This window comes from Ziziphus jujuba, chromosome 8 (genome assembly GCF_031755915.1).
Source record: "Ziziphus jujuba cultivar Dongzao chromosome 8, ASM3175591v1".
Lineage (NCBI taxonomy): Eukaryota > Viridiplantae > Streptophyta > Magnoliopsida > Rosales > Rhamnaceae > Ziziphus > Ziziphus jujuba.
Window position 1 is genome coordinate 2,018,481 of NC_083386.1, and position 22,031 is coordinate 2,040,511.

Genomic DNA, 22,031 nt, shown 5'->3' on the forward strand with positions numbered 1-22,031 from the left:
TGATTTACTGTTATTTTGGAATGCTGCAAATTTGTGGAATTCAATTGTAGTAATGTGGGAAAAATAAGGGGATGTATATAGAAGTGTGTTTTAAGTGCAGGAAATTTGTGGTAAGTCCAACCCTTAGGGGAGGTTCTGCCGGATTTTCCATTGGAAGGTCCGGTAGGGTTTCCCTGGGATCAGGGCTTGTCTAGAGTTCCGGTGAGGAATTTTGGACGGATCCTGACAGTGCTGGCCGGCAACGCGCGAGAATTGCCGAAAAACTCAAACCCACCGCTGCCGACTTCACCGGCCCGATCTGGGCACGTCCGCCGTCGTTTGGGCTGGAAAATTGGAGGTTGGCATCATCGGGGAATGGGCTCCTTCCCTGGCCATCACGTGTGGCCGTCCGGTGGCCGAAAAAGATGCAGCAGGGAGAGAGATATTGACGGGAAGGAGAAAATATAGAAAGAATAAGAAGAAGGAAGAAGAAGAAGAAAGAAAGAGGGAGGGGCCTGTGGGCCTTTTTTCCCACGTGGGGGAAGGAAAAAAAAAAAGAAAAGAAAAGAAAAGAAAAGAAAAAGAAAGAAAAAGAAAATAAAAGAAAATAATTAAATAATATTAAAAAAATATTATTGTATAGAATAATAATAATATAATATGGTATTTAATCATGGTTGACATGTGGCATCTCACTGTTGTGACACATGGCACCCTTTATTAAGTCACACGTGACACACTGTTCACATATTTAAAAATAATATTAAAATAATACTATATTTGAAAAACTCTACAGGCCCATAACTTTCAAACCACATGTCCAAATCGGACGTACCGCTAGTCTATGAACTCGTATCGACGAGCACTTCACAACCATACATGAGTCAAAGCTCAACTTTGCGTGACCAAAAAGTCAACTTGGGCACCCCTTGGACAGTTTAGACCTCAAATTGTTTTGATCATAACTTTCAAATCGTAACTCCATTTTTGACATGCTACTAGTCTATGAACTCGTGCCAACATGTAATTTTTAACGGTACCTCAGTTAATGTGAAATTTCATCAAGAGCAAAAAGTCAACATTTGACCATTTTTTGGGTCAACGACGGTCAAACCCGGTCAACCTTGATCAAATTTGAGAAATTTTCTGTGTATTTCGGGACAGGGTGTTACAACAATAATATCCCAAAATGACTCCTAGCACTGATTTTGTTTTTGGAAAATATTTAAAAAGATCACGTTGGGAAAGCTACAACGCTACTTGGAATAAAAGCGAGAAGCCACGTAGGGCTCTTATCGAAAAACACATATATAGTTTTGCTATAGAACATGTGCCAATCTAACTGCCATACGATTCAAGCTGGAATTTATCTTTTGAATATGGAGATGATTGAACAGATAAAACACAAACTCATGAATGTGTTAATGATGATAGAAAACAACTAGAAATTATGAATACGAGGAGTTGGAGGGATGACAACCTTTAGGCCTTGAGTAAAAGTATACCCCATTACGATAAGCAAAGCTTCTATTAAAAAGGTCGTTATGATTATCCTTAGTATTGGCTGCCCTCCACTAACTGTACCAACAAAGTAAATCAGAATCGAGCAAGTCGAGAACCAAAATGCAAGTGAATCATGATGTAAGATAAACATATATTTATAGTTCTGTTTGGTATGTGGTAAGAGAACTTACAATTTCAATCCAATCTAGCTGCTTATTTGTTAGGATAATGTCAAAAAATGCCATTCCGTCCTTGTTTCTAACCCATATATCAATATTTGAGTCATTTGTCAGCATAATTTCTAAAATGTTGAGATCTCGTTGATCTTGAGTAGAGGCAGCAGTCAGATGCTGAGCAGTATTTCCTCTAAGATCTTTCTCGTTTATAAGATCTTGAAACGCCAACGATTGCTGTAAAAATTTCACCATATCTTCAATTCTACTTTCCACAGCAACATGAAGAGCTGTCCAAAGATTGTCATCTGATAACTCTCAAATGTCTTGACGTTTGTTGATCAATGACCTCACTACTTGAACATGTCCTTTCTTTGCTGAATAGTGAAGGGCAGACATACCTTCTTTGTTCTTTGTGTAAGCAAGGGAACGATTCTCATTTAGAAATTGTTAAACAAGTTCCCTATTACCCATACCTGCAGCATAGTGAACAGAAGTCCATCCGAAGTCATCATGTCAGGACCCTTCCAGAATTCCTCCCCGGAACCCTAGACAAGCCCTGATCCCAGGGAAATACCACCGAACCTTCCAACGGAAAATCCGGCAACACCTCCCCTAAGGGTAGGACTAACCAAAAATTACCTGCACTGAAAACACACTTCTATAAACATCCCCTTATTCCTCCCACAATACTACAAATTGATTCCACAAATTTCAGCACTTCAAATAATAACAGCAGCAACCCAGTGCATAAATAATAACTACACGTCCAATACAGTATACAGAGCATTATACAGATAAATGTGGAATTTATACAATGACAGATAAGAAGTAATACAGGATGGAGAGGAAAAAGGGTAGAAATACTTCTTGGACTTTCGGCAACGAACTGAGACGTTGGGCTCGTCCCGGACAATCAACGTCTCCCAACCTGGACCTAGGGGAACGGAATTTAAAAACGTGAGATGCTAATCATCTCAATGAGTGACCCTATCTACTGTACACCTTTAATATTAATAATATAAAAATAAAGAAATTTAATTAATCCATACCGAACAATTACATAAATAAATAAATAAACATTTGAGGGTAATATTTTCTCTCAAAACCCTCACTATTCGCTCCGTTGGAAATGTTCCCCTTTTAAAACATTTTCACAAAACCCGATATTCGTACTTCCCGAAAACCAAGGGACCAAATAATTTAATAAACAACAAATAAATAAATAAATAAATACCCCAAATATAAATAAACTGCAATAAATTATTGTCAGGACCCGTCCAGAATTCCTTCCCCGGAACCCTAGACAGCCCTGATCCCAGGGAAACCCTACTGGACCCTCCAACGGAAAATCCGACAGAGCCTCCCCTAAGGGATTTAATTACCACAAACTACCTGCACTGAAAACACACTTCTAAAAACATCCCCTTATTCCTCCCACATTACTACAAATTGGTTCCATAAATTGCAGCACTTCAAAATAAACACAACAGCAGCAACCCAGTACATAAATAACAACCACACGTCCAATACAGTATATAGAGCATTATACAACAAATGTGGAATTTATAAAATGACAGATAAAGAAATAATACAAGACAGAGAGGAAAAAGGGAAGAAAAACTTCTTGAACCTTCGGCAACGAACTGAGACGTTGGGCTCGCCCCGGACAATCAACGTCTCCAACCTGGACCTAGGGGAATGGAATTTAAGAGTGTGAGATGCTAATCATCTCAGTGAGTGATCCTATCTACTATACAATATAATACCATGGTAATACAGTAGATAGATAATAATTAATTGGAAATAATAATTTCTCTCAAAACCCTTACAATTCTCTCAGTTGGAAAAGTTCCCCTTTTAAAACATTTTCACAAAACCCTTGTACGTACTTCCCAAAAACCAAGACATCAAATAATTTAATAAACAACGAACAAATAAATAAATACCCCAAATATAAATAAAATGTAATAAATTATAATAAATAATTTTAGAACACCTTTGGGGTTTAAAACATTATTTGCAATTTACACCGACAATTACACCTGACGCACCACACCATATACCGGTGATGCCCTCCGATACCCAGCGTCCTGAGCACCGACTGGCGGGGGGTTAAAGAGAGAAACCTGCAACGGTCACTTCGGCGTCCCGACAGTACCGCTGCTAAAACCATCAACCCGGCCAAGGAGGGGGGCGGCTGTGCACAACAATAACCTTGCCTGCCCACGGTCCAATGGCAACTCACGGGTGAAGTAATAACCGCACGCTAAACCACATAATAACCGCGTGCTACCACATGTCCATACACCATACACCAGAACACCAATACTGTATGAGTGCGTCTAAAAAATAAACAATAATAACCAACCGTACCGTTTTCCAAAATTACCGTGGGAAGTATACCAAATTTTCACAAAACACCATCCCACATATTTTTATTCAACAACCCGGTACGAAACAGCGATAATCAACAAACCACAAATTCCTCGAAGTACAAGATGCAATCATAAAAATACCGCGGGTATAATTTATAAAATTTAACCAAATATTTTCGTAAAATATTTAACCCAATTATGCCCGAAAAATCATATTTGAAACCACGTACAATTAATACCGAAACATACTTTGCTCATGCATAATAAATAAATTAAACCACAATAAAACCATAATTAAATCATACCACATGAGTCTAATTTAAATACCAATTAAACATAATTAATTGCCCAAAAATGATATAAAATCCAGACGCAATTAATTACTGAAAATACTTGCTCATGTGTAATAATTACCATTTAATCATAATAAAATAATAATCGGGAATTTTCTAATGACCCCAAAATTTCCATTTATTACCAATGGGTAAATATATATATAAAATAATATTTTTCCCGATTGTATTTAAAATACACCACATGAGCACAATTTACAGGTATCAAATTAATACCACATAAATACAATTAATTACCCCAAAAATATTTTTAAAGGTGGGTCACTCACCTGGAGCACGCAATTAACCCATGATCCACCACGGGATCAATTTCACGACTCACCGGTGCTCCTAGAACAAAATTCACAGACAGTCAAATAAATTAATATTTTATTTGGGTAAATAATACCCGATACCCGGGGGCTTAAACGTAAACGTTAACCAAAATAGGCGAATAATATACTGAATCGAAGCTCGTGGAACGAGGATCACAAATCCGGTCTCCATCGACCCCAATTCCGCCAGAGGTGGCCGGAATTTGGCCGGAAAGGTTCGACCGGTTTTCAATCCCTCGTATCTCGCAAACCGCTTCGAATTTTTGAGATTGGAGGCCATTTTTGAACTCAGGGGACCCAAAATAGGGGGAGAGGAGGTTTAATTGGGATTGGGCTGGCCGGAAAACACAAGAAAAGAGGAGAGAGAAATTCCGGCGACCGGCGGCTTCTCCGGCCCGATCGGCGCGCGTCCGGCGGCGGCTGGTCGTGAAAATTGGCGGCCGAGCTCGCCTCCTCCTTCCGCACGTCACTGGCCGGCGCGTGTACTGTGTGGGTGGCCGGAATTTGAAAAATACGGTGAGAGAGAGGGACGGTCGGGAGAGAAAAAAACACTGTGTGTGTTTGGTGTTTTCATGCTCGGGGAAGAAGAAGGAAAAAAAGGAAAAAAGAAAAAGAAAAAGAAAAAAGAAAAGGGTGTTTTCCCACGTGGGGAAAAGAAAAGAAAAAGAAAAAGAAAAAGAAAAGAAAAAGGAAAATAAAAGAAATAAAAATAAAAATAATTAAATAATACTATTATTATTTAAAATAATAATAAAAATAATTTGATTTTACACATGGTTGACATGTGGCATTTCACCATGGTGACACATGGTCACCTTCAATAAGTCACACGTGGCACATTGTTATGCGTGTAAAAATAATATTAAAATAATATAGTATTTGAAAAACTTTACAGGTCCATAACTTTCAAACCACATGTCCAAATCGAACGTGCCACTAGTCTACGGACTCGTATCGACGAGCACTTCACAACCATGCATGAGTCAAAGCTCAACCTTGCATGAATAAAAAGTCAACTCCGGCACCCCTTGGACAGTTTGGACATCAACTTGCTTTGCTCAAAACTTTCAAACCGTAGCTCCGTTTTCAACATGCTACCAGTCTACGAACTCGTGCCAACGTGTACTTCGTAACGGTACCTCAGTCAACCTAGAATTCCAACCGGAACAAAAAGTCAACTTTTGACCCCTTGGTCAACGGTCAACAGTCAACCTCGGTCAACGTGCAAAAATTTCCTACATGGTTCGGGACGGAGTGTTACATTATAATAAATAATTTTGTACTCTTTGGGGTTTGAAATCTCTATCTGAAAAATTTGTACTTGACGCACCACATCATATACCAGTGATGCCCTCCGATACCCAGCGTCCTGAGCACCGACTGGCGGGGAGATTAAAGAGAGAAACTTGCAAATGACACTTCGGCGTCCCAACAGTACCGCTGCTGAAACCATCATCCCAGCCAAGGAGGGGGGCGGCTGTGTGCATTATATAAGACTTGCGCGCTAAACCACATATACATATACCAGAACACCAATACTGTGTGAATGCGTCTAAAATAATTATTAAACCAACCGTACCATTTTCCAAAATTACCGTGGAAAATATACCAAATTTTCACACTTACCATCCCACATATTTTCATTCACCAAATCGGTACGAAAACATCAATAACGGATAAAAATAATTTTCCTCGCAACACGCGGTTCAACAAATAATATACCACGGGCATAATTATGAAAATTAAACCACCAATTTGAACAAATAATTTTCTTAAAATATTCAAACCAATTATGCCCAAAAATAATATAAAAATCCAAACACAACGAATTACTGAAAATACTTGCTCATGTGTAATAAATACCATTTAATCACAATAATAAAAAAAAAAATCGGGGATTTCTTAATAGCCCAAAAATTCCATTTAGCACCAACGGGTAAATATATATAAAATAATATTTTTTCCTGACTATATTTAAATTCCACCACATGAGCATAATTTTAGATACCAATTTAACAGCAATTAAATATATTTAATTACCCTAAAATATCTATTAAAGGTGGGTAACTCACCTGGAGCACGTAATTAAACCATGATCCACCATGGGATCAATTCCACGACTCACCCGTGCTCCTAGAACACAATTCACACACAGTCAAATAAATTAATATTTTATTCGAGTAAATAATACCCGGTACCCGGGGGGTCAAACACAAATGTTATCCAAAATTGACAAATTATATGTCTATGGAAAGCTTGTGAGATGAGGATCACATTACCGACCTCCATTGAGTTCAATTCGACCGGCGGTGGCCGGAATTTGGTTGGAAAGATTCGGCCGAATTTAAACTTGAGGGGTCTCTCAAACGGTGGGGATTTTGGGCAATCTAACCCCGGAAATGGACTCAGAGGGGTCGAAAATGGTGGAATAGAGGTATGGGTCGGGCTGGGTTGGTCGGAAACGGCGAGAATCGCCGGAAAAACTTAACTGGCTGCCGCCGACTTCATCACCGGCGACTGGCCGGGAAAATTGGAGGCTGAGGTCGCGGGGAGCTGGGCTTCACCGGTGGCCGGTGCGTGTGGCTTTTCGGTGACTGAAATCCGGCCAAACGGTCGGTCAAAGAGAGAGGGGGAGAGAGTCAAAGGAGAGAGAGAGAGGGAGAAATCTTGCTGGTTTTTTTTGACTGGCTCAGGGAAGAAGGAGAAGGGAAGAAAAGGAAAAGAAAAGAGAAGAAGGTGTTTTCCCACGTGGGGAAAAGAAAAGAAAAAGAAAAGGAAAAATAAAATAAAAATAATTAAATAATATTATTCCACAAAATAATAATAAAATAATATGATATTATATATGGTTGACATGTGGCACCTCACTATGGTGACACATGGTCACATTTATTTAGTCACACGTGGCACATCGTTACGCGTTTAAAAATAATATTAAAATAACACAGTATTTAAAAAAAACTCTACAGGTCCAATCGAGTCAAAAAGTCAACTTTTGACCCTTTCGGTCAAAATCAAAGTCAACGGTCAACAGTCAATCTCAATCAACGTGCAAAAATTCTGACATGGTTCGGGACGGGGTGTTACACATCAGTTCATGCAAAATCTTCATAAGCAAAGAGAAATATTGTGAAGGAGAATTGCCAGAATAAGACATGTAATATTTCTTTGTATATATCCAACTCATATTTAATAATATGACAAGAAAATAAATGAATTTGATCATTTAAAAAGTACAATAAAAAAAAAAAAAACTCTCATCTATTTTTACAAAAGAATCTGTTCAAGTACTCCAAATTAATTTACAAAATAATAAAATATAAACAAGTACTGATTTCTTCATTTTTCTATTACTGTTAATTTATTAATTATAAACAATTTTTAGTTTTTTTTTTTTTTCCTGGGGAAAGAAAAAAAAGTTGTTTCAAATATATGTCATATTTACTAAATTAATTGTAATCTTTTATTATTATTATTATATATTTTTTAAATTGTTGCAATATTTGTTAATTTGTTGCAAAATTTAGTTTTTATTTTTACTTTTTATTTATTCTTTATTGTTGATTAAGAAGTAAAGACGAAACTTGATATATACTACATACTTCGAATTGTGGCAGCGTGCATGACATTCATGCCATTCCTCACTTCATAAGAGCAGTTTGAAGTAGTAGGAGCAGCAGCAGCAGCAACAGTTGTGTTTAATATAAGCTTAGTGACTTCATAAAAGCCTCTATCGACAGCCATGAAAAGAGGAGATTCATCGGATCTGTTGAGAAGAGACGCCAAATTTGGATCTTCGTCAATAAGCAACTTGATAACCTCGAATCGATTGTGACAAACAGCTTCATGGAGCGCTGTATCTTTCTCAATGTTATTCATGCTCGCTATATAGCTTCATGTTTTGCTGTACATTATCCATCCTTCTTGCTCTAACCACTAGAATATTTCTCGCCACTTCCACATGCCCTGATCTTGCTTCAACATGAATTGCAGTGTTCCTTTCTGGTTTTGATTTTTAAGAAAACAAAGCCCAAGATGATCATCACACTCTGCAGTCTGAAGATTCCCAGATTTTTGCCGCCACATGAAGAATGTTGTTATTTTGGCGCCATGTCACCAGCTGATTTGAACCGCACTTCCCAGTTCCTCAAATAATTCCTTTCCTTCAAGAGCAGCGTTAAATAACTCAACATTCATTTCTAGAACTTATTTCTTGTTTTGGATATCTAATTCTATTGCTCTGTCTCTTGACTTTTATAGAGTACAAGATTTTCTTAATTATATTGTTGGGTAAAATAATACTCATACCCACAAATAATTGTTCATCCTATAAACAAAAAAATTTTCTATTGTTGCTTAGCTCCTGAAGGAGCAGTCTATTAGCTACTACATTTTTGTAGCTTAAATTATTAAAAAAAAAGGGAAAAAAAAAAGATTACTACTGTGTGAGTCTTGTCGAAGAATTACATGGACGGGCGCACATGCTGATGGACTATGTTTTAGAGGAGGAACGGACATTCGTACTGCAGGCTTACCACGTTCTTTAAACTAATTTAGCCAGGATTTATTAATTGGGATCTTCATTATATTAAATTAAACTAAATTAAATTTGATACTTTTTGCTATAGTATAATATTATTCTAATGATTTGTAGCAATCTAATTAGCGACAATAAATTGATTTAGCACCGTAAAAGATGGTACTAGGGTAGCAATGCTCAGAAGAAAAATATTAGAGAAAGGAAAGAAATCTCATCAACTGTATAATTACCTAGCAACTTGAAAGATGGAGTTTGTCTTCAAAAATTGTTCATTCTAAGGGTAATGAATTAAGGAATGAGTTCAAATAAGACAATACAAACTTCAGATATCGGACAGCGTTGGCCTGATCGTTTTTAAAATTCCTACACAAATATTATTATCTTCATAAGGAGACAAGCGCTCTGTTTATATCTAAGCAGATTCCTATTATAAGGAGACAAGCGCTCTCTTTCTTTTTATTTATTTATTTTTTTTTGAAAGTTAGCTCTCTCCTTTTTTTTTTTTTTTTCCTTCAAAAAAAAAAAAAAAAACAGAGCATGGCAATGTGTAATCTTTAGACAACATACATCTTGAACATGCTCCTAATGAGTACATATTAGTTTTCCAAATCTAAGATTACACAGACAACAACTCTATGAAATAATCAATAGGATCATGTGGCACTGGATATGAACCTCTAACATGTTCCGAATTATCCAAATAACAAAAAGAAAGAAATAATATAACGAATCCCAATCATTTTAGTAACAATAATATCTTAATTTCAACAGGCCCTTTGGCTCCTTCATATTTTCGTCACAATTTTAGTATAATAATATCAATTTTTTATACATGTTTCCTTTACTACAAAAACACTTTGAAAATGTAACCAACATTGAAGTTATCGTAACGGTAGCCATGGATGGAATATTAAAAAAATCTTTGTGCTTGTCCAGGGGAGAGTACTGCCTTTATACCTTGCTCAAAAGCACACATCATAAAAGACAAGTGAAGCACATGTTAGACTGGTTTTCACAACATTGTGCAAGAACGGTAAATAACATTTGTGAGAAAGTGAGAAAGAAAAAAAGAAACATGGTTAATTGCTGATTAATACTTGAAGTTACAGAATTATGAGAATCAAACTTTCAAATTTGGAACTGTTTAAATTGAACTTTACAGCTTCAAATATATTGCAAATCAATCTAATTAATTAACGATATTAATTTTATCATTAGATGACATCGGCATGATAATTTATTTTTTAGCAAAATTTTTTTAAAAATTGAAAAGAATAAATTTCCTATTTTTTCATTTTATATTATTTTTTTATTGCATCACTGGTGTGAATTCCTTTTTTAAAGAAAAGAGAAGGGTGGGGCCAAATGCACTAACCTTGGCAACCATGCACTTCCCTTTTTGCCATGTTTTATTTGCAATACCCCCAAGATTAAAAAATAACCCTACTTTTATCCTAAAGCTTCAAGTTACTTGGAAATCTAAACTCAATCTCTTGGCTTTTACTTTAGTGAAAATGAATGAAAACTCTTATTTTTTGATTCTTTCTATTTCTTGAAAAGGTAAAAGGAAAGCAGAGAAAGAATAAGTTGTAGAAAGAAAAAATGAAAGGAAAGAAGTGGTTTGGTTTCAGGCAATGGAGTGTAAGTTTGGAGAAAGATCTGTAACAATAACATTAGTGAGAATGTGAGAAAGAAAAAAAATGGTTAGTTGCACATTAGTACTTGAAGTTTCAAAATTATGCAAATCAAATCCTAAAATTTGGAGTTACTTAAATTAAACCTTGCAGTTTCAAATTTGTTACAAATCAGTCTAATTAACTAATGATGTTAATTTCATTGTTAGATGACATCAGCATATTGACATCATAATTTATTTTTCAACAAAAAAATTTAAAAAAACTGAAAAAAAAATAAATTTCTTATTTTTTCATTTTATATTAATTTTTCATTGTGTCATAGCAACCTATTAAGAATAGGATGTGAATTCCTTTTTTAAAGAAAAGAGAATGGTGGGGCCAAATGCATTAACATTGGCAACCATGCGCTTCTCTTTTGGTGTGTTTAATTTGCTGTAACCCCAAGTGTGAGATCCCACATCGATTGGAAAGGAAAATGAAGCACGCCTTATAAAGGGATGTGGATACATTTCCCTTGAGAGGTCTTTCAAAACCGTGCGGGCGGGGCCCCAAACGGACAATATCTCATGCGGGTGGATTGGGCTGTTACACTTGGTATCAGAGTTAGTACCCGGATCGGTGTGCCAGTGAGGACGCTAGGCCCCAAGGGGGGTGGATTGTGAGATCCCACATTGGTTGGAAAGGAGAACGAAGCACGCCTTATAGGGGGTGTGGGTACCTTTCCCTTGAGAGGCATTTTAAAATCATATGGACGAGGCCCAAAACGGACAATATCTCATGTGAATAGACTGGACTGTTATACTAAGATTAAGAACAAACCTACTTTTATCTTAAAGCTTCAAATTGCTTGGAATCTGAACTCATTCTCTATGCTTTTAGTTAAGTGAAAATGAATGAAAACCTTTATTCTTTTCCTTTGATTCTTTCTATTTCTTGAAAATGTAAAAGGCAAGCAGAGAAAGAATAAGTCTGTACAAAGAGAAAATGAAAGGAAAGAAGTGGTTTGGTTTAAAGGAATTAAGTGTAAGTTCAGAGAAAGATCTGTAACAATAACATTAGTGAGAATGTGAGAAAAAAAAATGGTTAATTGCTAATTAGTACTTGAAGTTTTAGAATTATGCGAATCAAACTTTAAACTTTGGAATTGCTTACATTGAATATTGTAGTTTCAAATTTGTTACAAATTAGTCTAATTAACTAATGGTGTTTATTTTACTATTAGATGAGTCGGTATCATTTAATTTTCAGCAAAAAAACTTTAAAAAATTGAAAAAAATAAATTTATTTTTTTTTTCATTGCGTTATAGCCACCTATTAAGAGCAGGGTGTGAATTCCTTTCTTAAAGAAAAGAGAAGAATGGAGCCAAATGCAACCAACCTTGGCAACCACGCGCTTCCCTTTTCACCATGTTTTATCTGCAACACCCCCCATGATTAAAGAATAACCATACTTTTATCCCAAATCTTCAAACTATTTAGAAATCTAAGCTCATTCTCTTTGCTTTTAGTTTAGTGAAACTGAATGAAAACCCTTATTCTTCTCCTTTGATTCTTTCTATTCCTTGAAAAGGTAAAAGGCAGGTAGAGAAAGAATAAGTTCATACAAAGAGAAAATGAAAGGAAAGTGGTTTGGTTTCAGGGAATGGAGTGTAAGTTTGGAGAAAGATCTGTAACAATAATGTTAGTGAGAACGTGAGAATGAAAAAAGAAAAATGCTTAATTGCTGATTAGTACTTGAAATTTTAGAATTATACAAATCGAATCCTGAAATTTGGAATTGATTAAATAAAATCCTACAATTTTAAGTTTGTTGCAAATCAGTCTAATTAACTAACAATGTTAATTTTATCCTTAGATGAAGTTAGTATATTGATGCTATAATTTATTTTTCAGCAAAAAAAATTAAAAATAAAAGAAAAATTCTTACTTTTTTAATTTTATATTAATGTTTCATTGCGTCACAACCACCTATTAAGAACAGGGTGTGAATTCCTTTGTTAAAGAAAAGAGAAGGGTGGGGCCAAATGCACTAACCTTGGCAACCATGCACCTTCCTTTTCGCCATGTTTTATCTGCAACACCCCCCAAGATTAAAGAATAACCCTACTCTTATCCTAAAGCTTCAAACTACTTGGAAACCTGCACTCAATTCTCTCTACTTTCGTTCAGTGAAAATGAATGAAAACCATTATTCCTTTCCTTTGATTCATTCTATTTCTCAAAAAGTAAAAGGCAAGTAGAAAAAGAATAAGTTCATATAAAGAGAAAATGAAAAGAAAGAAGTGGTTTGATTTCAAGGAATGGAGTGTAAGTTCAGATAAAGACATGTAACAATAACGTTACCGAGAACGTGAGAAAAAAAGAAAAAGAAAAATGCTTAATTGCTAACTAGTTCTTGAAGTTTCAAAATTATGTGAATTGAACTTTGAAATTCGAAATTGTTTAAATTGAATCCTGTAGTTTCAAATTTGTTGCAAATCAATCTAATTAATTAACGATGTTAATTTTATTGTTAGATGATGCCAGCATGCTGGCGTCATAATTTATTTTTTAGCAAAAAAATTTGAAAAAATAATAAACTTCTTATTTTTTAATTTTATATTATTTTTTCATTGCGTATAGCCACCTATTAAGAACAGGGTGTGGATTTCTTTCTTAAAGAAAAGAGAAAGGCGGGGCCAAATGCACTAACCTTGGCAACCATGCACTTCTCTTTTTGCTATGTTTTATCTGCAACACCTCCTAAGATTAAAGAATAACCCTACTTTTATCCTAGAGCTTTAAACTATTTGGAAATTTGAACTCATTCTCTATGCTTTTAGTTTAGTGAAAATGAATGAAAGCCATTATTCTTTTCCTTTGATTCTTTCTATTTCTTAAAAAGGTAAAAGGCAAGCAGAGAAATGATGAGGTCATACAAAGAGGAAATGAAAGGAAGGAAGTGGTTTGCTTTGAGGGAATGGAGTGTAAGTTCAGGGCAAGATCTGTAACAATCAAGTTAGTGAGAACATGAGAAGGAAAAAAGAAAAATGATTAGTTGCTAGTTAGTACTTGAAGTTTCAGAATTATGCAAATAGAACCTTGAAATTTTGAATTGCTTAAATTGAACGTATAGTTTCAAATTTATCACAAATCAGTTTAATCAATTAACGGTGTTAATTTTACCGTTAGATGATGTCAGTAGCTGACATCATAATTTATTTTTCTGTAAAAAAAAAATTAAAAAATTTTTGAAAAAAATAAAATTTCTTATATTTTCATTTTATATTTGTGGTTATTTATTTGAGAAATTCTATCCATTTCTATTTTCTTTAAATTAAAATTCCAATGAAATTAAATGTTCTTGACCTAAAATTACACAAAAAAAAAATAATAAAATTGGACTTTTTGGTCTAATAATTTTTTTTATTAGACTATAAATTAAAAGAAAATAATTTTATTAGACCAAAAATTAATAATATTTTTTTACTCCTAAACCATAAATAATTAGACCAAAATTACAAAAATACAAATAATCCTAAAATTGTAAGTTTGCTCTATTAAAAATATTTTCACTAGACTAAAAATTAAATAAAATAATTTTAGACCAAAACCTTATAATAATTTTTTACGACCAAACTATAAAAAATAAAAATAAAAATAATTTTTTATGTTTTTTTTTATTTTTGTATAATATAAAAAATAAAAATCAATTTATTACTATTGATTATATTTATTTATTTTATTTTTATTTAGTTTAATAATTTATTTTTATTATTTTTAGATTCTTATCTCTTGAAGCAAAAATGGCTCATTTTACTTTTAATTTTTCTGCGATTGTTTGTTCCTTATGGAACTGCAATTGAGTGTAAGTAGATGTAACGTCCTTTTATCCTTAAACTAAAATAAAAAATCATAAAAATTAAATTTTTTTTTATTTTTTGTCTATTTTTTTATTTTTTATTTTAGAATAATTTTTTTTATGGTTTGCGCATAAAAAAATATTATTAATTTTGGTGTACTAAAATTATTTTATTTAATTTTTGTCTAATAAAAATATTTTTATTAGACCAAAATTTTAATTTTATTTTAAATTTTTATTTTTGATCTAATTTTAGTTTCAAAAATATTTAATTTATTTGGAGTTTTAGTTTAAATAAAATAGGATTGGATACATTTTTTTTAGTAAAAAAAACATAAACATAAAATGAAAAAATAAGAAAAAAAATTTTTCAATTTTTTTTTTTTTTGGTTGAAAACAAAAGTTTAACATTAGCATAATATCATGTTGATGACTGACAAAATTAAGACCGTTATTCAAGTGAACTAATTTGTAATAAATTTGAAACTTCAAATTTTAAAATTCCATTTGCATAATTCTAAAACTTTAGGTACTAGTCAATAATTAATCCAAAGAAAAGGGGTAAACGGACATTCACCACCCAACACTCAAAGTTCCAATTCTCCTTTATATATGCATAGTTAGATTCAAGATAAGACAAAGATAAGATATAAAGAAAAAGAGTGGAGATTGGATCAAAAATATCTAGCAAGGTAGCTTACGATGGATGGTGAATTGTATTATGCTGCAATTGATGGATTAAGCGACCACAATCTGTTTGGTGATGTAGACAACATCAGATCCCGCGGCCAAAACAACACTATTCTTCATATAACAGCTAAATCTGGGAAGCTAAGGCGACTTGAAGAAGATGATTATCTTCTGCGTTTTCTTTACGAGCAAAACAATGAAGGAAACACTCCACTTCACATTGCAGCAAAACTAGGGCATTTGGACACTGTAAGAATTCTAGTGGAAATGGCGAAAAAGACAGATGTTGAGCAAAGCAAGAGTCTATTGACATTGAAGAATAATAAGAAAGATATAGCGCTCCATGAAGCTGTTCGCTATAATCACTTGGAGGTTGTCAAGTTACTACTTAAAGAAGACCCTGATTTGGCGTCCATAGTAAATGGCGAAGGAGACTCTCCTCTTTTCATGGCAGTGGATAGACGCTTTGACCAAGTGGCCCTGCATATCCAAAACAATGCTCCAAAGTGCTCTCGCCAAGGAAGGAATGGCATGAACGTCTCGCACGTATACACCATTCGCTCCAAAAGACGTTAGTATATCATCCCTAACTAATTGATCCCCTATGACATTAATTTCTTCTCTTTCATTCCTTCATACTTTCCCATATTTGCTTTTTTTAATTAGAAAATATATTTTAGTTTTATTGTTGAAAAATTTTAATAGTTTTTTGCATTTGCAGTACATATAATTATGTACAAAATGGAAAGTATTTTATTTACTTTTCTTCTATATATATATATATATGCATATGCATAACCTTTTTATGCTTCATAGTTCACATCCATTTGAATCAGTAGCACTTATTAGAAATTTTAATGGTTACATTTTGCATCTTTAGCTCGCTAAATTTTTTTTTTAAATGAAATTTCAAAGTGTTGTTTTAAATCACACAAGTTTTTTGCAAATTTTATTAACAATTTTTTCTGCTAATTACAAGAATTAGCCCGATAGATATTATTCGCCATCCTATAATAAATTATTAATAGTTTATATTATTCTTATTTGTAGTATCCACCATGGATATTTAATCATACATATGAATTGACATCATTTATTTGTAATAAGCTTTTTATAAAGGAAAATTTTCATTTAAATTCCTTAGATTTGTCATAATTATATCTAGATCCCATATTTTAAGAAAATTATTATTAAAACATTAACCTTCTTCTAGTATTCTAAATCTATCAAAGTAGACTAATTATTACTTTTTACCAATTAATTTAATAGTTAAAGACCAAAAGAATGCTAAAAATTAATATTTTATAATTAAATAATAGTATTATGAAAATTCAATTATGATCTTTAATTATTAAAATTAATTGGTAAAAACTGATAAATGAATATGAAGATAATTTTTCAAAAGTATAGTGTTTAATTATAGTTCGGACAAAGTCGAAAAAGTCTAAATAAAACTTTTTTCTTTTACAAATTTATTTGTAAAATAATATTTACCAAAAATTAAGTTCTTTATAAATTTTACCATGCTCATTTTTATCAAATTGTTTCGAAATTTATTTCCTTTCACATTTTTAAATTCTAAGGTAAAAAGTCAAAATTTACAATTTCAATTAAAAAGCAAATTTTGCTGAAAAGGACCATATGTGAATGCCATCAATTTCTGAGTTTATTGGTAAAAGTAAAACCACTGAACTATTGAACTATGTATTTAGAAGTTGCATCCAGTGATAAAACCAAGAATGAACTTACCATCCGAATAAAATTTTCATTCCTTCTTATTTTGGAATATATGGTAATCTCTTAGAGTGAAAATAATAGCAACAATAATAATAATAATAATAATAATAATAATAATAATAATAATAATAATAATGTTTGGATATCATTTAGGCTAAAGATTCTGTCCTTTTCCAATCCCTTGTAGGCCATGTGTCTTTAACTTTGGAAGAGAGGTTTTCAGTATCGCCGAGTGTTTGGATTATGCTGCGAAGTGATGGGATTATCGATTATTTACTGTCAAGCAAAATCATACGTAGATTTTTCTCCTCACGTGACATCGAAAAGAGAGGTAAAAGCTTTCTTTTCCTTCAAGACATAAATTCTCGTTACATTTAATGTTCTCTTCCATTGCTAAAACATTTAATTGGATCCCTACATTTTTATATATCTATATATATATATATATATAGATATTAGGGATAGGAGATTAATATGTCCACTCGGCTTTCCTGCAAAAACCTTTATTTTATATAAATGGACAATATCAGGTTAGTAGGAAAATATATATATACATATATTAGTTAATCTTTTGTGTATATATATATACATATATTAGTTAATCTTTTGTATATATATATACATATATTAGTTAATCTTTTATTAGAATATTTTGATTAATTTTTTATCAGCATCTCATTTATAAACCATTTAATCTTTTTAAAAGTTGATATTTAAAAATATGTTTAGAATTTATATGAATCTTAACAAAGTTTACTTTTTCTTCTGGAGTTTCAGTGTTTTACTTAATTTATATAAAATTCAAACCATTTTTAAATCTCAGCCAATGAAGATTCAAAAATTAATAAATAAGGTTCAAATAAATAAAGTTCTGATGAAAAATCCATAAAAACATCATGATGAGAGACTGGCTGATATGTACACATATTGGCGGGTTTGCCTTAATTAACTTTATTATTTGAGTAAAAAAAAAATATATTAATGACTTTCCTTATTTGGCCTCACATCGAATATTTATCAGGTTCATATGTAAGGTTAATAAAGTCAAAATGCTTTTAAAATTTTGAGTTGGTGCATATATGAATTTACTCATTGTAATTGTAAGCTTAGCATGTGGTAAAAACTATTATGAACACATCTCCATGTCTTAAGTTCAGCCAGTTCTAAGTGGAATCCTCATTAAAATTTTCAATTTTACTCCTTTTTGTTGTTAACATAGGTTGATGTATATAATATTAAATCTACTCCCTAACCGCTTAAAATTTTTGAAAAAAAAAGGGGAAATATTTGAACTTAATTTGTAATAATTTGGTTCTTTTATTTTCCCATATTACTCATGATCATGAATAGTCATTACAAGATCAAAAATCTATCCGCCTAAACACTTGGGCAGAACACCGGCTAAGACAAATATGAAAAAAAAAAAAAACAAAAATCATAAATTGGCACAATTAAGAAAGGGGTTTATTTATTTATTTTTTGAGTTCAAAATTTAGAAAAAGTTGCTTCACTAAACTTGTGTAATGTCTTTACCAAAAAAATAATAATAATAATAAATAAATAAAAACTTGCATCGTGTCATAATAAACTATAATATTAATATTATTTTGAATTAATATGTTCTATTAGGAATATGTTCCAATATAAAGTCACTAACATATTGATGTTAATCGTATCATTTGAAATAATGATTAAAAAATAAAAATTAAGTTGACAACTCTCAACACTTATCATATCAATATATTCTCAACATAATTAGGTGAGAAGTATGTTCACAACATATAAAAATTCATCGCGCCATTATGTTAGAGTTCAGTAATTAGGGCATTTTAATAATGGAGAGATTTGTCAAAACATTGGTCTATATATAAAGATCAAATGCACTTTACTTCCTTATAATTTTATTATTTACACCAAAAGCCTAATGTTTTAAAATCCTTCAATTGAACGCCTGATTTTTAATTGGCTATATTTCAGCTTTCTCCTTAAGGTTTGCACAAATTACAATCTAATCTTTATGATTTTAAAAATTAGAACTAGCACATTTATAGGGGATGTAAATGATATCGAACAGGTGTGAATGAAACAATAAGTAAAGAAACTTAATGACCTTTTAAAATTGGAGAGAGATTTACGATATTTTTTAAATCAGATGTATGAATCAAATTAAAGCTTTGTTTTAAATACAGTAGGAGGTGTGAATGATATTAATTAGAGTAGTGTGAATGAAACAATAAAGAAGGAATATAATAACTTTTGAATATACAGAAGAGATTTATGATATTTTTAGATTTGAGGATATTAAATTGTATTTAAAATAAGCTTTTGGGGTCGACGAAATTAACTCTTTTCAATTTTTTTGCAGTATATATAGGAACTTGTAAGAAAAAGAATGGCCAAAAAATCCCAGTTTGGCTGCCGTTCTAATAAATGAATACTTACTTTAACTATTTCAAAGGCAGCCAAAACCTTTTTTCGTAATTAAGTGCAGAGCCCCAAGCCTTTTTTTTTTTTTTCGATGCCTGTCATCTTTGTATTTTTAGGCTGTGAAAATATAATCTTTGCCTGCCATTTTTACCACCTATTTATCTTTTATACAAAATAGTCAACACGTGGGGTGCACATGTATCCCTTGATCATTAAACAATTTTTTAGTTCTCTAGCTATTGCAAACAAAAATAAAATTTGAAGGTTTCAATTGAACATTTAGCCTTCCTTCAATTGAAACAATACTAATTAGATGGGTAGTGAAGTGCATTTGAATATATATGCTATATAAATATTTACTTTCCTTAACTAATTTGCCCTAATCTACAATTTTTCGATTCCTATGTAGATGATGGGTTTCAGGCTCTGGAAAAACAACAGGATTCAGAACTAGAACAAGCTGATGATTTTGGATGGACTTCTCCTCACTATGCCGCACATATTGGCAACGCGGTACTTGTTGAACAATTTTTGAAGAAAGAGAGTAAGAGCCTTCCTTTCTCAAAGAACGAAGAAGGTATGTCTGCCCCTCACATTGCAGCAAGAAAGGACATGATGCTGTCATTAGAGTGCTGATAAAAAGCTGTCCAGAAGTTTGTGAGTTGTTGGATAACAACGGTCGGACAGCTCTTCATATTGCGGTGGAAAGTAGAAAGGTAATGGCGGTGAAATTTCTCCTAGATCAGGCCATGGCATTTCGGGATCTTATAGATCTCCAAGATAACAAAGGAAATACAGCTTTGCATGTAGCCGCTACTGTAGGAGATTTCCATATTTTAAGAATTCTTACAAATGACTCAAGAATTGACAAAGGAGCTACAAACAAGGACAAAAAGACATTTGTTGACATAATCCTATCAAGCAAGGAACTACAGGATACTGAAATTGTAAGTTTTCTGGCACACATACAAAATAGAACTATATATGAATGCATGGCTTACATCATCTAATTAATATGCATATATGAGATATAATATGACTCAGATGTACAATAGAGAATATCTGATGGTATACATGATACATCATTAGCCAAGCATTAACTTTGGAAAAAAATATATATATATTTACTAGGTATGAGATTAAGAAATTTAAAAGAATAAACGTAGATGTAGTCAAATAATAAATTTCATATATACATATATATATATATATATACATATTTTTGTTCCGACTATATTTATATATAACAATTCGATTTTTTGTTTTATAATTCTTTAATTTTGAAAAGAAATTCTAATATTCATGTAATTTTAAAGTTTTTTTTTTTTTTTAACCTTTTTTATAGAAGAAATGATATGGTTTACTCGTTATTTATAATGTCAATATATAGGTCTCTCTCTCTCTATATATATATATACATATGTTTAGCGTTGTAGTAATTTTTGTCTCTGTGCTGATCTTCCTTTCTCAAACCAATTATAGTATTGGTTAATTTTATGCATCCAAAGACATGTGTGTTGGCATTAATAAATATTTTCAAGCTGATTGCTCTAATTGAAAAGTGTAATGGATGTGGTCCAGTTGAAGATCATGGTGGGTTTGGAGATAGAATTGTTTTACCACCAGTGGATACAAGAAAAACGAATAAAGCAGAGAGTAAGGAAAATAAAAAAGATGAAATACAAATTGAAGAAGACGAAACCGGCTGTAAACAGCAAATTAATGAAGCAGAGAGTAAGGAAAAGAAAGAAGTTGAAATAAAAGTTGAAGAAAACGAAGAAGCCGGCCGGAACCAACCTGAAAAGATGGTAATGGTGTCATCAGACAAGAAGGAGCTGTCTAAAAATGAAGGAGGATTTGAAAATATGATGAACGATTTCACCAACCTCAATATACTGGTAGCAACAATCATTGCCACCGCCACTTTTGCGGCCGCTTTTACAATGCCCGGTGGTTACAACAACCAAGGGCTACCAGTTCTCCACAGAAGTAAAGAATTCAAACGGTTTCTGTTTTATGATCAACTGGCTCTTTCTCTATCTACTGCGTCCTTGTTGCTCCACTTTTTTCTCACGCTATTAGGAAAAATATTCACAGCCACTTTATTCCCAGTTGCTTTGACAGGATATCTTACAGGATTCGCACTTTTCACCATGGTTTTTGCTTTTGACCAAGGCATAAAGACAGTCATCCCTAGAACAGAGAACCACGAGTACCTCAAGGATGTAGATATGATTACGACTCTCATCATGTTTATTGGCTTCTACGTCTTTGTTTTTTCTTCTTCTCTATTACTGGGCAACTTATACGCAACAGCTAGAAGATTTGCGCCTCCCAAGAGCGTCAGAAGTCGTTTTGGACTCTGGAGTTGAAACATTATATTTAAATTCAAATTGCATGTCAATGATGGAACTCCCTATGTAATGTATTAGCCGTGCTGGATATTATTAAGTACTTCC

At 32.7% G+C, this 22,031-nt stretch overlaps 4 protein-coding genes across 4 annotated transcripts in view; 3 read left to right on the top strand and 1 right to left on the bottom strand.

Annotated features, from left to right (window-relative positions):
- LOC107412847 (nascent polypeptide-associated complex subunit alpha-like protein 1) overlaps positions 1–22,031 on the bottom strand; it is a 444,693-nt gene that overhangs the window by 168,505 nt on the left and 254,157 nt on the right. The gene's annotated exons all lie outside the window — the stretch shown is intronic.
- LOC107412808 (uncharacterized) overlaps positions 1–22,031 on the top strand; it is a 123,489-nt gene that overhangs the window by 65,004 nt on the left and 36,454 nt on the right. The gene's annotated exons all lie outside the window — the stretch shown is intronic.
- Positions 15,388–20,656, top strand: LOC125421272 (protein ACCELERATED CELL DEATH 6-like). The gene is made up of 3 exons (XM_048469613.2): positions 15,388–15,979; positions 17,333–17,476; positions 19,982–20,656. The coding sequence occupies exons 1-3, from the start codon at positions 15,421–15,423 to the stop codon at positions 20,206–20,208; spliced, it is 930 nt and encodes a 309-aa protein (XP_048325570.1). The 5' UTR covers positions 15,388–15,420; the 3' UTR covers positions 20,209–20,656.
- Positions 20,292–21,944, top strand: LOC125421315 (ankyrin repeat-containing protein NPR4-like). The gene is made up of 2 exons (XM_048469972.2): positions 20,292–20,519; positions 21,135–21,944. Exons 1-2 carry the CDS (start codon positions 20,292–20,294, stop codon positions 21,942–21,944), a joined length of 1,038 nt encoding a protein of 345 aa, XP_048325929.2.